Raw genomic sequence first — 16228 nt, 5'->3', positions numbered from 1 at the left:
CGATTCCTAAGGACAGGCAGGAGGTGAGAAACTCGGTGTGGCTTGTGTATTTGGCGAGCTTATAGGCGTGACGGCGAAAATTTCGGATCCAAGACGGAATGGGATGAGGGTGGTCCATGTTTAGACGATTGAGAAGGTTGTGGAAAATAAATAGGAAACGAAGGGAGACAGTGGTGAGGGAAAGGATAGCACATTCAAAATAGAGCAGAATCCGCGGTGCAAAACCTGGTGCTGGTATATATATACACACATATATATACACACACACACACACATATATATATATATATATATATTTTTTTTAAGGTAATCTACCGGTTAAGGTAGGTTTTTGGATGGACAAAACTACCAAACAAATATTTTATTACTCCTAACAAAACACAAAATCCATCATCCTACTCTATATCAGGTCCCTCTTCATCTCTGAGTACTTTCTTCCTCCCTTCATCCCGTCCAACATCCCTATCCTGTTCCTTCCCTTTCCTCTTTTGCCCAACATTCTACCCTCTATCACAGTCTTCAACATCCCACTGCCGGTCAATACCCCCTTCATCCACTTTTCCTGCCTCCATAGGATTGCTCCCAACAAACCCCTCTCTTCGCCCACCATACCAAGTACTTCCTCATTTGTTTTCTTCTCTGTCCATTTCACCTTCTCCATTCTTCTCCACACCCACATTTCAAAAGCCTCCAATCTACGTCTATCCTCCTGCTTCAATGACCACGTTTCCGCACCGTACATAGCTACGCTCCATATCAAAGTTTTTACGAGTCTTTTCTTAACATCTTTACTCAGAGTCCCCGTCATCAACTCCCTCCTCCTTGTGAAAGCCTCTTTGCCTAGCGCAATTCTTCTCCTTACGTCCCTACTACTTTGACCGTGTTGGTCCAAAACACTACCGAGGTACTTAAACTGCTCTACCTGCTCTAGTTTTTGCCCTCCTATTTTAATGTTAAGGTTGGCCTTTTTCTGTCTAGAAAATCGCATAACCTTTGTTTTATTAATATTGATTCTCATCCCATACCTGTCGCACTGAATTTCCAATTCACTCAGCAATGCTTGCAGCCCCTTGGCTGACTGACAAACTAAGGCTTGGTCATCAGCAAACCTAACTGATTTTACGAATTCCCCGCCCACTTTCATTCCTACCTCGAGTTCTTCCCATGCCTCTTTAATCATTTCCTCTGCATACAGGTTGAACAGCAACGGGGATAATGGGCAACCCTGCCTTACACCCCTTCCTAACACTGCCCATCCTGACTCCCCGTTTCCCACCCGCACCTGAGCAGTCTGAGACATGTACAGGTTGCGGATTAGCCTCCTTTCCCTCCAATCTATTCCTATTTTCTGCAATATACTCATTAGTTTTTCCCAATTCACCCTATCAAACGCTTTTTCGAAATCTACGAAACAGGCAAATACCTCCTGGTTGTGTTCTATATTCCTCTCGATTAATAATCTCATTACTGCAATGGCATCACGCGTACCTCTCCCCTTCCTAACCCCAAACTGATCATCCCCTAAGTAATCATTTGCCCTACTCTCTATCCTTTTGTTTATGATCCTGAGAACAACTTTAGCTGCGTGGGATATCAAACTAATTGTCCTATAGTCCGCACATGACGTGGCCTTTACCTTTTTCGGAATAGGAACTAAAACTGATCTCACAAAGTCTTCCGGCCAGATTCCCTCCTCATAAATACTACGGATCAGCCCATATAGCCTCTTCCTCCCACATTTTCCTAAGCATTTTAAAAGTTCCACGGGAATGTTATCTACCCCCACGGCCTTATTTAGTTTCATCTCCCTTAATGCCCTTTCTATCTCATGGTCTAGTATGCCTGGACCTAAGCTGTCCTCCTCTACGTCATTTTCTTTTTCAATGTCTAACTTTGTTGGTCTGAGTTCTTTACCATACAGTTCTTCTATATACTCCTTCCATCTCTCTTGGATCTTTCCTGCGTCAACTATTACCTTACCCGCCTTATCTCTAACTGTTAGCATAGATCTTCCTTTCTTACTTCCCGATAACGATTTAACTTTGCTGTACAGCACACCGATTTCACCCCTCCTCTGCAGACTTTCCATATCCTCGCACTGCGTCTTAAACCATGCTTCTTTTGCTTTATTTGTTGCCCGCCTCAATTTATTGTTCAATTCTTTGTACTTCATTTTGCCTAATTCTGTATTCATATTCTTCCATTTTCTTCGCTCATCCATTTTTGTAATCATCTCATCCGTGATCCATGGTTTCCTAGTCCTTTTAGCGTTAACGGTTCCAATAGTGTCTTTTGCGGCTTTAGACAACCCCTTCTTGATCATTTCCCATTTTTCTTCGATAGTACTAAGCCCTTTACCATCCTCCATGATTTTCTCTACCGCCTGTTTGTATTCCTTCCTTTTCAACCCATTTAACGCTTCTACATTCCATTTTCTAACTCGCCGCCCCTGCCTTATCTTTTTGAAACGTACACTACATTTCATAACAACTAAATCGTGGTCTGAGTCCGCATCCGCTCCCGGGAAGCTGTGGGAATTTATCGCACTATTCCTAAACCTGTGTCTAACCAGGATATAATCTAGCTGATATCTTCCTGAGTCACCTGGCATTTTCCATGTATACCTGCGTCTTTTGTGGTGTCTAAACCAAGTGTTGGTGATGACTAACCCCTGTCTTCTGCAGAACTCAACTGCTTTCTCCCCACGGTCATTCCTCGTGCCTAAACCGTAGTCCCCCACCTCTTCACCATCTCTTCCTTCGCCTACCGTCGCATTCCAATCCCCCATCACTATCAAATGTTTCCCTGCAGGAACACACGCGATCATATCCTCTAACTGATCGTATATCCTATCAACCTCTTCTTCCTTATGGTTGCTCGGTGGCATGTATACCTGAATAATAACTAAGTTCGTCGGTTCTGCTTTTATCTCCACTAGTAGTATTCTATCCGTTACCTGCTCTATGTTGACTACGCTTCTACCTACCTCTTCATTTAATACAATGGCAACCCCTCGTTGGCTCTCGTCCCCGCCGCTGTATATTATTCTATACTTATCACTCCAGTAATCCCCGCTATCTTTCCATCTCACCTCGCATAGACCTATAATATCTATATTTCTCCTTTCCATCTCTCGCTTAACATTCTCCAATTTCCCTGTCCTCATCATTGTCCTAACATTCCACATTCCTGTTCTAACTAATTTCGTCTTCTTCTCCTGGGTCTTCTGTCCTGCTGCTGCTGGTTTTCCCTTGCAAGGGTTTCGTGGGATGACGACCGCGGAAGCCTTGCTTCCCCCGCTGCCGGGCACGACACACGGCCGATTTGGCCGAGCCCCGTGGTTTCCAGGACTCAAAATATCTCTATTGTCCATCATATTTTTCTAGGGAATGATAATTGAGGTGGTTTCCCGTTGCCTTCCTCAATAGTGTTTTTAACGTGACACCATCACTTACTGGCCGCCCCACTGGGGTCAGACGCCATTGCAGCCGCTTCACTGAGGAACAGACGCTGCGGGGACTAACTTTCGTCTGGCTCCTAACCTTTGACCTATCTGGCATGGGTGACCCTACCAGGAGCAATAATTATTACTCCCGCCAGCACAGCTCTAGGGGTCATCGGAACGCACAAGCCCTTCCACCACGTCAAGGTTGTATATATATATATATATATATATATATATATATATATATATATATATATATATATATATATATATATATATATATATATATATATATATATATATATATATATATATATATATATATATATATATATATATATATATATATATATATATATATATATATATATATATATATATATATATATATATGAATATATACGAGGGTCATCCGGAAAGTAGTACCCGTTCGTGCCGCATGAAGTGCTGACGACGCGAGTAGCCGCTGGACGAGGTCAGATAGCTTCAGTGGCTTGTCTGCCTTCTCTGAGCCAAGTTGCGTGACGCTAGCATTGCCTGTGTTGTTTCTGTGATTGTTTACAATGTTTAAAAAAATTGAGAACGCCGCCAGTTGTGAAGTGAGGGCAGTGATTAAATTCCTCAATGCAAGAAACGTTCGCCCATGTGATATTCATCGCCAATTAAAGGAGGTGTATGGAGACAATGTAATGGACGAGTCGTCTGTTCGGCGGTGGTGTCGCAACTTCAACATGGGGAGGGGGAACACACACGACGATGAGCGTTCGGAGAGACCGTCTGTCATTACAGACCAACTGGTGAGCTCAGTTGACGAATTCGTGAGGAACGATCGGCGCGTCACAATTGATGACATCTGTGAGCATTTTCCCAATGTTTCTCGAACAATTGTTCATGAAATTGTTAAACACCATCTGCATTATGCAAAAATTTGTGCAAGATGGGTCCCTCGCGTATCTCAATGAGCTGGCGGCGAAGGACTATGCAGCAGGAATACAGAAACTTGTCACACGTTATGACAAATGCCTTAATTTGCTTGGAGATTATGTTGAGAAGTAGTTTAAAGTATCCTCTTTCAAATAAAATTTTTTATGTTTGTTAATATTTACTTTTGTCTTTTTATTTCACGAACGGGTACTACTTTCCGGATGACCCTCGTGTGTGTGTGTGTATATATATATGTGTGTGTGTGTGTGTGTGTGTGCGTGTGTGTGTGTGTAACTCCGGCAAAAATTTTGTTGAATGACTAAATGAATATACTCACGTATTAAAAATGTTGCAAAAAACAGATAAAGATGTGGCAATGGGAACGAGAGTCACGGCACTGGTTGAAAGGAGGGAACTTGAATTAGTTGCCCTCATACACGAGTGTTCTAAGACCCCATACTACAGGCTACAATCGTCATCACTTTTTAGTTCTCTCTGCAGACCTTCACCCAAAATGCCTACTCTTTTCCTCCTTTTATCTCCCTGCCCTCTCAGCACTCTCCCAACTATACCGCCCTCCTGCCCTCCCGTTGCCTCTCAGAAAGTCCTGCATCTTCTTTCCCTGCCTTCTTTGAATATCTTCCTGTCACTCTGTTCATTCCACACCCAGAGTTTCAATGTTTGTTTTCCCATCCTTCCGTTTCATTTTTTCCGTTACTCTTCACAAGTACATCTAAAAAGAGTCAAATCTACGCTTTTCCAATGGCCTCAACGACCAACTTACGGAGCCATTTAAAACGACTTTCAACATTAAAGATTGTACTCCACTTTCATTGGGAAAGATGGGAAAGGATCGATTGGAAGCAATGGGAATGTGGATTTGGAGAAGGATAACAAGGGCAAGATGGACGGACAAAAAAAGCTACACAGAAGTGTTGGGAGAAATTTAATAGGAAAGGAATTTAATAAAAGAGATGGAGAAAAGGTAAATTAAATTTGTTGGGCACGTTCTCTGACATGACAACTTCCTGGAATATATAGTGGAGGGGAAAATAATACGAATAAAGGAAGAGGAAGGCCAAGAAACTAATGGAAAGATGATGTGAAAAGTACTATTGGAGTGAAAACCTACATTGAACTGAAAGGAACGACACTGGACAGAGACCGATGGCTGCAACGACAGCCTTTAGAAGATCATGATTTCCTTTCATCATATTTTTGTGTAAGGTCCCTGTCAACAGTTCCTTCCTCTCTGTAAATGCTTCTCCACCGAGCAAAATTATTCCATTAATGCATTTTTTAACCTTTCCCATCCTCTTCTAAAACGCTTCCTAAATAGGTGCACTGTTTTATGTGTCTTAGTTTATGTCCCCAAATTTAATGTTTCTAATTTCTTTCTTACAATTCAAAACACTCATTACTTAGCTTTTCATTGCGAGTTATCCCATACCTAAAAGTACTGATTCAGTACTGCGCTAAGTAATGACTGACTGAAACACTTTGGTTAGTGAAATAACTAACGCTTGATAGACCGCATTTCTACAGGGCATTTTCGAAAAGGAAGGGCCGTTTTCTCATATTTAAATATCTACAGGTCATAGCAAGGTTGTACACATGCAGAGCCATCCATGGATTGATTCCAGAGCCACCGAAGACATTATCTTGATTCAGTAGACGTTTGGCTGTTGGTGAATACAAATACGAGCCACACCTATGACCACATACACTATCAATATATGACAAATCCGGGAACGAAGGGTGGTCCAGGTTTGCTGGAAATTAAATTTTATTTCCCGCTTTATTAAGATTATTGCTTTACATAAATTAATTAAGCTAAAAACCTGGCGCATATGCTCAGTACGTACTTGAATACTCAAAGGCTCACTCTCGGATTTGATGATGTCTGCGTAGACGTGGGAGCTTAGGTCGGACCTCAGCATCTCCGCCAAACTCACAATTGGTGTTGCGGGCCAGTGCAAAGCTCCTGTCATTCCAATTGTTGACTGAGAGAGTAAATATGTTATATTGGTATTACATTAGAGGCAATGGTGGAGCGGCAAATTATATGACCATAGGTAATTTACATTCCAATATGATTGTTAACCATGGCATTCATGTTCGGTACGTACTGTATGAAAGACAAGTTCAATTATCGTTAAAACGAGACAAATTATTGAATAGTGTTAAAAATCGTGCAATGAAAGCAACTATTTTGAGGATATATCCCTAATAAGCGAAAGTTTTCACACCATATGATGGAAGCTCAATGCCAGGGATGCATTATCTTAACAAACATTATTTCCAGTGACAGATCACAACTAAAAACTGTTCACTTCTTAATTTAAGCAAAAGATTACTATGAATATAATTGAGCAAAATTAAATCTGGCAATGTTTAATTACAATTAAACCAATTTTTATAGAAATGTACAGTCATTTGAGCGTAAGGGACTTGAAAACTACTCTAAAGCAGCTCCATCCAGGTTATGCTACAACATATAGTTACGTCTTCATCTCTTGATCATTCAAATAAATAAAACTCTTTAAGTCTCGAAGTTATAGTATTATTCTGATATGGAATAAAAACACATTTTAAAAAGTTCACATTGAGTTTGCTATTGTGAATGCAAGTTCAATAAGACACATAATGTATTCAATTAACAGAAGTATTGCATGCAACGACACACTTGCCGCTATGATCGCCACCAAATGCCTTAAACTTGCAAATGGCTTTTGAGCCATTTCAATGGCTCCCCCCAAAGGCGACTACATACCCCGTTATTATTTTTCAGGAAGATGGCGGCCCGCGTCAGTCGTCCGCCTGTTTCCTGGGACAAGCAGAAGTATGCAGCGGCCGTCGACTTGGGTGAAGAGCCTCCAGTAGAGGCGACCACTCCCAGGGCATACGCCCGTCCACCTGCGGGCAGACAACGTCGGAGCGAATGTCATTCACATACATGTCCTATTTATGCTAATATTCTATTTCCGCTTGTGTGCTATTTCATATTAAGCTTTTAAAAACCTAATTAAAATTCCTGTTTTAAATATATGCCCTCTATTGGATAATGGACACCTAAATTCCCTATTTGGTGATGAGTAGAATTATTCTTAACATCCTCATCCAAATGACTTCGATTATAAGTTACCTCGCGGTGAAGATAAGAGACTTTGCAGTCGGAAAATAACGCCAAATTTTCCTTGAGTATTAAGGCTGTATAATAATACACCTCAAATGTTACTGAAATGACCTACTGCGGCAAACTGTTGGTAAATTTAAATTAACTTAGGATTTAAACGTTAATAAGCCAAGCCATTTGACTATTCAAAAATTGAGCTGTTGCTAGTTAAGAAATTTGTTGAGCGTGAAGATGTTTTTCATTGTGTTAGGTGTCCTAAAATTTATAAGCCACGTAATTTTTAAGCAACATTTGAAAATTGGCAGAGTATCTGGATACATGGTGTGTCCAAATAATGTAGGATGATTGTTTTCTGCCGACGTGGACGGCTGGAGTGGGGCGACTTGGGACGGGATAGGTGGCGGGAGGTTTCGGGAAAGCACCGCGACCCGCGTCAGTTCTCGGTGGGCCGTTACAGTCGGTCAATCACTCCAAATCAGGGGAAGCCTGTTCGAGGGTCGCGTCACAAATTCACGATGCTACGTTCCATGGAGCAACGTAAGGCGATAAAACACTGTGTTAAGCTCGGAAAATCGTGTTCGGGAGATGCAGCAATGCCCCGAGGAATACGTAGTTTTCCGCTGGCACAAGATGTTCCGGGAGGGTAGAGAGAAGGTTGACGATGAGGAATGCCCTGGACATCCATCCAAAACACAGTGCGATGAAAACGTGCAAAAAGTGAGACACGTGCTCAATTCCGATTGACCCCCAAGTGCAGGGTGTTAGCAGAAGTGTGCAATGTTCAGAAAACCACAGTGCATTGCATCGGACTGTGGTTTTCTGAACATTCGCATTCGCACAGAAGATTTAGTCATGAGAAAGGATAGTCCCCAAGATGCTGTCAGAGGATTGCTTGTATAGCTATCTTGCCTTGGACCACGGTGAAAGTGACCTGATTTTTTTAGAATAGGTAGTTACTGGTGACGAGACATGGGTCTTGGAGTACGACCCAAGTATAGCCTTTTTGAGTGCCATTTTGGATCGCTGGTTTACGCCAAAGAGGCCATGACGAGGTGCTTGATCGCGGGTCCTTACGGGAAGCATACCACTGGCGGAGGCGCCAGCATTGGTGGGCCGATGCATTAGGGTGCCCTTTTGAAGAATTTTAGCAATTTTTACTTTGATCTGTAATAATTTTCCCCCAGATTTATTCTACTTATTTTTGTGACAGACCTTGTATATTGAATTCACATCTAAATTAACCCATTCTTGCTAAATGGAATTTTTCTCAACTGAGAATAAGATTAAATTCGCTTTTAGAGCATTGTGTTTCAGAAGTGTAGATCAATTTTGATTTCAAAAAAAAGTTTACTTTGAGAAAGTGGACAGCTAAGTAAAACGCTAAAATAGGAGGGCAAAAACCGGAGCAAGCGGAGCAGTTTACAACTTTACAACTATGACTGATCACAGCAGCAGTTACATAAGAAGATTGGCATTAGGCAAAGAAGCTTTCACGCGAAAGAGGGAATTGATGACGGACGTTGAGTAAGGATGTTGAGAAGAGATTATTTTGGTGTGGAGCATGGCTTTGTAGGGCTCGGAAACTTGGTAATTGAAACAAGATGATTGGTACAGATTAGAGACTCTCGAGACGTGGGTTTGAAGGAGAATGTAACAAGCAAAATGAACCGATAGGAAATCAAACGAAGTACAAAGCATGAATTTTGACTGGAGATAGAATGAAGAAGACTGTGATGGTGGGGAGGAAGTTATTCTGGCGAGGTAGGGGCGGGAAAAGGATAGGTTTGTTGGGATGAATGAATGAAGGTAAGTATGTGGAATTAAACAACAGTTTATCGTGGGATACGGCGACAGGTTTTGTCTTTTTAGGAGTGTCCAAGAAATATGCAGCCAAAGTAACGCTATCGGAGTTTGTTTCCCTGGAAATAAACCGCATTGATCCAAGGAATGTGCATATCATGTTGACGGTGCCGTCTGAGCAGTGAACTATAGCGACCAGTGTGAAATTAGTAGGATAAGAGCAATAAATTATGAAAGGCAGATATTTATTTGTTGTTCGCTCATCCATCACACGCTAGGGATATTTGAAATGATAAAAAAAATATTTTTGCATTTTCTTTCGGCATAATAATAGCTGAGAAATCTCTCTTGGCTAGTCTTCAGAGGCGGAGATAATCGCCTAGAAATTCTTCATGCCCAAATACGTTCTGTTACTACGCGTGCATATTCCTTTAAAATGCCATCAAAGCTTTTGGTGACAAAAATATATGAGAACTAATACTGGTAAGGTAATCATAAACAATTAAGATTGAAGGTGATTCAAAGCTATTAGCAACTCCCACTACCGACCGAATAAATTTCTTCGTTTACAAGGGATAGCATTTTAACTTACTTTCCCCATCGCGCGACATCTGCAAAAGAGCAATCCTCTCACAAGCAACAGGTAATGATACAGTGATCTTCCACCTTCGCAGTAATGAGGATCCTGTAGACTTGTCAACGTATTTTAATCCTTTTAATAACTCAGCATAAAATAGATTTTCATGGAAGACACAGACACACAAGTTAAATAGCTGAGAATTTAAATGTTCCTTGCACCCAAAAAAAATAATTTAAAAGATCCGGGGACTTATTGTTATACGACCGGCATCAAAGCTTCACTGTCAACATAGGCCCGGTCCTCAAAAATATTAGTTCATATTGAAGTCCCTGCAAATTGCAGATACGGAGTCTGATGATGAACAAGTATGCGAACATGAAAATGTTATTTTTCATTTAAGATTTTATTCAGAGAACTTGTAAATCGACTCGTAGTTTTCGATATCGGGTCCCTGATGGTAAAACATGAATTGCGGGCTGAAAATTTGCCGATTTGCAGGAGCTTTGAATGTAAGCATCGTCCCGTTTATCTGAAAGCAGACTGTCATAAAATGAATCCTGGGAGTATCCCGTCCTTACTCTCAATTCCCGTAAGGCTCTTGCCAAGGACGTAATTGATGCGACTGCCGCTGTCCTCGGCGCCAAAGACGTCCATGGAAGATGCGTTAAACTCCCCGACGGGGACCTCCACGTTGATGTCGTACACGCGGAATGGGTCCTCGGAGTTCGACCGCCGCCCATTTTCCCCGGCCTCTTCGCCGCTGCCAGCCGCCTCCCCTCCCGCCTCCGTGGTGACCTCCTCCCCGGCCGGGCTCTCCGTCAACGGCGTCGTGGACGTGGGCGCAGTCGGCACCGCGGATGACAGCGGACCCTCCGTCGTGCTCGAGTCCCCTCCACTGCCGCCCGAGGCCTCGGTGGATTCGCCCGAAGCCTTCCCCACCGGCTGCTTGCTGGACGGCCACGTCTTCAGCATTTGGACGCCGGAAGGACCGGCCAAAGCCCTGCCTGCGCGAAAGAAAATGATTTCCCGAATTATTCGATGCCATATTACGATTAATAGCGTGCATGCACTCGAGTGCGCAGATAATACCGTGCATGCCATGGCACTGACGCGCGCACCCCCGTACCAGTATTAATCTGATGAAAATTAGCAACGATGATGATTGAGGATAGTGCATAGGTTTCGTGCAAATTAGCGTGCATGATCAACTGACCACGAAGTTCAGCGAGACGAATTGGAAGCAATTGAGTCGGGGGAAACTAAAAGAACTTCACTCGGAATTCAAGCTCTTCACGTTCGGGTGTATTAAGGGTCCATTTTATTTTTCTTCGCTTGGTGGACTTTCTTTCTTTTGTTGCAATTCTACCATCATCACTTTCTGACTTCATACCTGTTTAAAATAGGCTTCATTTCAACTTTTTCCGCAGAATTATGACACCACTATCTACATTAAGCAGCGCTACGACCGCTAAAGCTACACCATAAACTGAATTCGGAAGGACGGATAGAATGTAATGATCTACATCCACGTCATTACAACCCAGTCACCAGGGGGATGCTTGGTGCGGGTGCTAGGATACCGCACTGTGAATAACCATGGAGTTAACGTAGAATGGATGAAATCAAGTGATTACGTTTTTTCAACAGCAGTTTTTGGGGAATCTTGGGGTTTTTTTAGCACGAATGGCGAGAGGTAAGAAAGGATATACCGCATACGCTGCATAGTGTACATACTTATTTTATCCGGTTGATCTAATTCGTCGATAAACCAATAATTTCCCCGGCGTCAAGAGCTAACTTGCCAGTTTTTAATCCTTTCATAATTTTATTAATACATAACATTTCTTAATTGGCCTTCCGTCTATTAATAAAAACAAGAAACTATTATCGCCAGAGAACCACGCCCGATCATGACTGGCATTCCATCGCCACGAATTAAAGTAACAATATTGATAAATACCCCAGAGTTATTCAACATAGAGGCGAAGTCAATGGAACTCGTGAGGGCAAAGCCGTTTCTTTAAGATAACTTCATTAATTAAATCAAAAAACGAGCAGAGTTAGGCAGCTCCATCAATTCGTTGACAACCACATTTACACGTACATTTTCATCTTATTACCGCGGTTGGGACATCAGTTATTTCTACAGCGGACCTCTCCGAGTCGGTATGCGTGGGGTTGTTCCCATTAATGAACTTGGAAGAGACAAGTCATTGCTCTGAATGGCCGAAGTTCTTACCTTTGCGGCAATGCGAACAACGATTCGATTTCTGTGTAGGCTGACATCTAATTTGAGTCCTCACGTTAAGTCCTCCCAGCTTCAACGTTGCCTGTTCCCTCGGTGCGCACTTTCCTCTGACCTTGGGAGCGAATGGCACACCAGTCTCGCCCGCGACACGCTCTTTTACTGTCTCTCGGCAAAAAAACCATATCTCGCCGAAAGGTATTAAAGCACTGCCGTTTCAACTCCCTCCGAGAGATCACGCGACGTCGGCATAAAATTCAGGGTTTGTGGGAGAAAAGCACGAATCACATTGAATAGCATATTTATTTTCATATTTTTTAAGAAAAATATGACTACAAAAGAACTGCATTTTTCACGTTCGATTAGATTCACGCTGCTTGGAAATTGTGAAGGTGGGATGCCAGTCCGCAGTTATCTTAATCTAACATTGCTAGTTTTGGCAAAGTTACGGCCGAGTCTGTTGATGTTCAGATATGAATATTGCAGCATGCATCAATATCTTCTACAAATGCGGCAAAGACAGCCAAGGGTGAAACCGTAGGAGACCACGAGTTTTTTTTCCTGAAGGTGCAGTTTTTACATTTTATATGAGTTGGAGAAATGCAACGAAAATCCTTGCGAAAATTACAAACATGGTGGAAACAACTGTATTTATTTCAATTAAATAAAATTTAAATCTAAAAACATTAAAAGTTCACAAAAATAAGGGATATAAATGGGTGTACGATTGACTTTAACGTTAACGGTCAAGCCAAAATCGGACTATTTGACAAAAAATATCTGAAATTTTGTTTCCGTCTCAGTCGGATTCAAATGCAACTGACTCATAATTACATACTAACAATTCCAGATGCGTTCAAACTTTCCGTCAACGGTTTGCGCGGATTCTGTCTCTCAGAGAGTTTAATAGTCCGTAAATATTTTATCCATAGACTTCCGCCGTTGCCAGGTTTCCTTCTCAGGTAGATTCCGTTGAAGACAGGTTTCACTCTATTTAATTAATTGCAATTTTGATGGTAATGGGAGGCACAGAACTGGCATGTACACAGCCTCTTGTATGGTCGCTCCCAGGAGTTCACTCCAAACCAATGCGAAAGAGTGATAGTGCAAGGCAATGGAGGAGAAATGTGTTTCAAGAACTTTATGTTTGTAATATAACGAGCCTTTCTCCTGCAGAGCTCTTGCTGACTCTGGTCCCAAGGTCAGAGCAAAAGGCTCCCTGGGAGAGGAGGCGAACAATTTCCCACCACAGGGCCTGAAAGATTTTATTACCGAAATACCCTATGGCCATTCCAAGTCGGGCTATCCCTCCTCGCCTTCTTGATTCATGAATCATTCACAAAATCAGGGGAAGTTCAATGCCTCGCCAACTCAAAAAATGGTGCCAATTCTTTCGACAGAATCTGTTGCTGGCATTTGGGGAGGCGATCGACAGCTGAAGGTATTCGTGCCAATAGGTATCATGAGTGGACAATTTGATATAGGAAGAATTCTCACGGTATGGGAGTAGAACGTTGGAGAGAATTCTAATTACGAAAGGGGTCAAAAATGTAGCGTCCCATCCGACGGACGGCGTACTCCACTTGAAGTGCTAGGCACATGGCACCCCAAGTAGGAATAGGGATACCACCGAAAAAGCCTACCTGATTAGCCTACGTGATTTGAGTCTGGGCCCCAGGGATGAGATGTCACATCACCCCGTTCCCCTTGCCGGAAACAACCTTGCCACTCACGAGTGACAAAAGTTATTTTAAAAAATTAATAGGAGGATACTTCTGCCTTGGGCGTAAGCAAAATCAATCTGTAATTCTTACCAACCCATTCGGATGACGAGAGACTATTTTGGCCCAAGTAGGCATGAAGGTCAAGTGGAAGCTGAAGTAAATGACATTGATCCCCAAATAGAAATTATTATGGCAACACTTTATCTTCTTGTACGGTTACACGTATCGCACGGGTTTTTACTGAATATGTTGTGCATCTAAACCTAAAACCAAATTTGGAAAAAATGACCAGTCCCGCGTTAAGACAAAAGATAGCTATCCATGGAGAAAATCCCCACTCGAGACTCGACATTAAAATTGTGTCCCGGGGGAATGAGCGTAAAATATCCACTGCAAAATTACCACCGAAATAGAAATGAAGGATGAATTCCAAATGAATCAATTGATATACGTTTTGCTTTAAAAATCTGAGATATTTCATTAAAAATGGGAATGGGTACTCTTTCGAGAAAACATTTTTTTCCGGCGGCTATAGATTCAACTTTATAATAATGTAATTGTATAATTTCCTTCAAAAAACTTCCAGCTCGGGTAAAGAAGCAATTAATGCCATGGAAAATCCAATATGGATAGTGCCTGACGTCTCTGAACAGTTAAGGATTCAAAAGCTCGAACCCAACGGCGCGAGAACTATTCCGCTTGAAATTTTCCGAGAAAATATTCACCTTATTCTGTTAAAAATAGACAAATCCTCCGCAGAATGCACCCCGTCATAGTAATACTGCTTCTCTCTTTCAGTGGGACTTGACGATGGATAGGAATCCGATTTTTCAGGCTCCGTGAGGTTTCTGTCCACACGCGGATTCCGCCTTAATCGTGATTCACTGTGGCTTGTTTACGCGTCCTCTTGCTGACCTCGGTTGACTAAGCCTTGACCGTGAAAAAGACCGAATGTAAATGAAGGGTGGCAGGTGGACGCCACAGTCCACTTCTCGAGATGCGTGCATATAGAGCGTCAATTAGCTCCCATTTCGTCTCATATGCGGCCGGAGCGACTCTTATATACGACATCCTGGAAAACATGTCGTGCACATAGAGGAAACCTCAGAGTACGGAGAAAAATTACGAAAGATCCAGCCAGAAAATAAGTCGAAGTAAATGGGAAGGAATAGTTGTCCGGAAGGCTAAGTAAGACCGGCGGCATGTGTAGTCCCATTTTGGAGGCCATCGGCGAGAACTGGCAGACTTAATGGTTCCCGTTCTCCACGCGCGGTGTTTTATTTGTTTTCCTTTTTTTAGATTGCTAAAACATTCCAGGGCGATGATTTTGATAGTGGGCCATGCACGTGCTCGATGGGATGGCCACATTATCGCGCACCATGCGGGAAGAGCGAAGGTGTCGCATTGAGTGCCCGTAATTACGAGTGAGATTAGCACGTTCTCTCACTCCACGCGAAATCACGGCGACGCGCTCACTTCAAGTGGAATAACCTTCAGCAATCGGAATGTAAAATCGTGTAAAGAGGGCGAAAAATTCACCGCATGATCTTCTTTACCTGAAGATCCCTCCGGGAACATGCCGGGGATTACGCGTTGGTAAGGCGACTTGCCTCATTCGTGATGGAAGTTTTGAGACTAAAAAAATAAGATAAATTTAACAGTTGCGTAAAACCAAAGAATAGGAATAATAAGTGAAATTTTGAAAGAACTTCCAAAGATGCCGCGTACGAGAGGGATGAGGGCTGAGACATTAGCCAATGGAATTAGGGGTAAGGCCATGCGTATAACGCGTGCGTTGTGCCACCCCTGCGATTTTCAAGGATTTCTCCCACCATATTCGTGTGCTTTTGTGAATAACCAACTTTTGACATCGACTGTAGTTTGAGAATAATATTTTAATCATCGGCGAAGCAATGAATGGGAAAACGATAGAAAACAATGCAGAACATTATGAATATTTCGGTGTTTTACCCCTTAGCATTTCGGAGTTCCGTTCTTCAGCAGAGTTACACGCACACACACGTCTGCAGGCACGCACACCCCCTCCCACTCTCTCGCACGTACACTCGCACGTACTTTGACATAATAGACGACACAAGGCGGGGCTTACAGTAATGGTATTCACATGAAAGCAGACGGGAGGCTTACTTTTCCAACTGCTTGACGGTAATCTAGTTTGCAGCCAGTAAATGGGCATTAGTCATCACTTCAATCAAGTGCTCATTTTATCGTTTTCTCATAATTCAGTGATACATGCGAGTGCCCTGGCACTATTTGTTTAAGGCATCAGGTTTTCGGAGTCCGAGGTACCGTATACAAATGTTAATAAGTTAAAAACCAAGCTTTCATAAATATCTCCCGAAAAGAAAACTTG

General features: G+C 42.4%; 1 protein-coding gene across 1 annotated transcript in view; it reads right to left on the bottom strand.

Annotated features, from left to right (window-relative positions):
• The window catches only part of LOC139686996 (vitellogenin-like), a 112977-nt gene that overhangs the window by 31756 nt on the left and 64993 nt on the right, over positions 1-16228 (bottom strand). The window contains exons 16-18 of the mRNA XM_071584060.1: positions 10464-10889; positions 7143-7285; positions 6235-6372 (exon numbers count right to left, since the gene is read on the bottom strand). Of these exons, the coding sequence (XP_071440161.1) occupies positions 6235-6372; positions 7143-7285; positions 10464-10889 (707 nt within the window). The remainder of the gene's footprint in view (positions 1-6234; positions 6373-7142; positions 7286-10463; positions 10890-16228) is intronic.

This window comes from Hetaerina americana, unplaced genomic scaffold (genome assembly GCF_022747635.1).
Source record: "Hetaerina americana unplaced genomic scaffold, ioHetAmer1.1.p SCAF_16, whole genome shotgun sequence".
Classification (NCBI taxonomy): Eukaryota; Metazoa; Arthropoda; class Insecta; order Odonata; family Calopterygidae; genus Hetaerina; species Hetaerina americana.
This window is presented reverse-complemented; position numbering and strand designations above follow the sequence as displayed.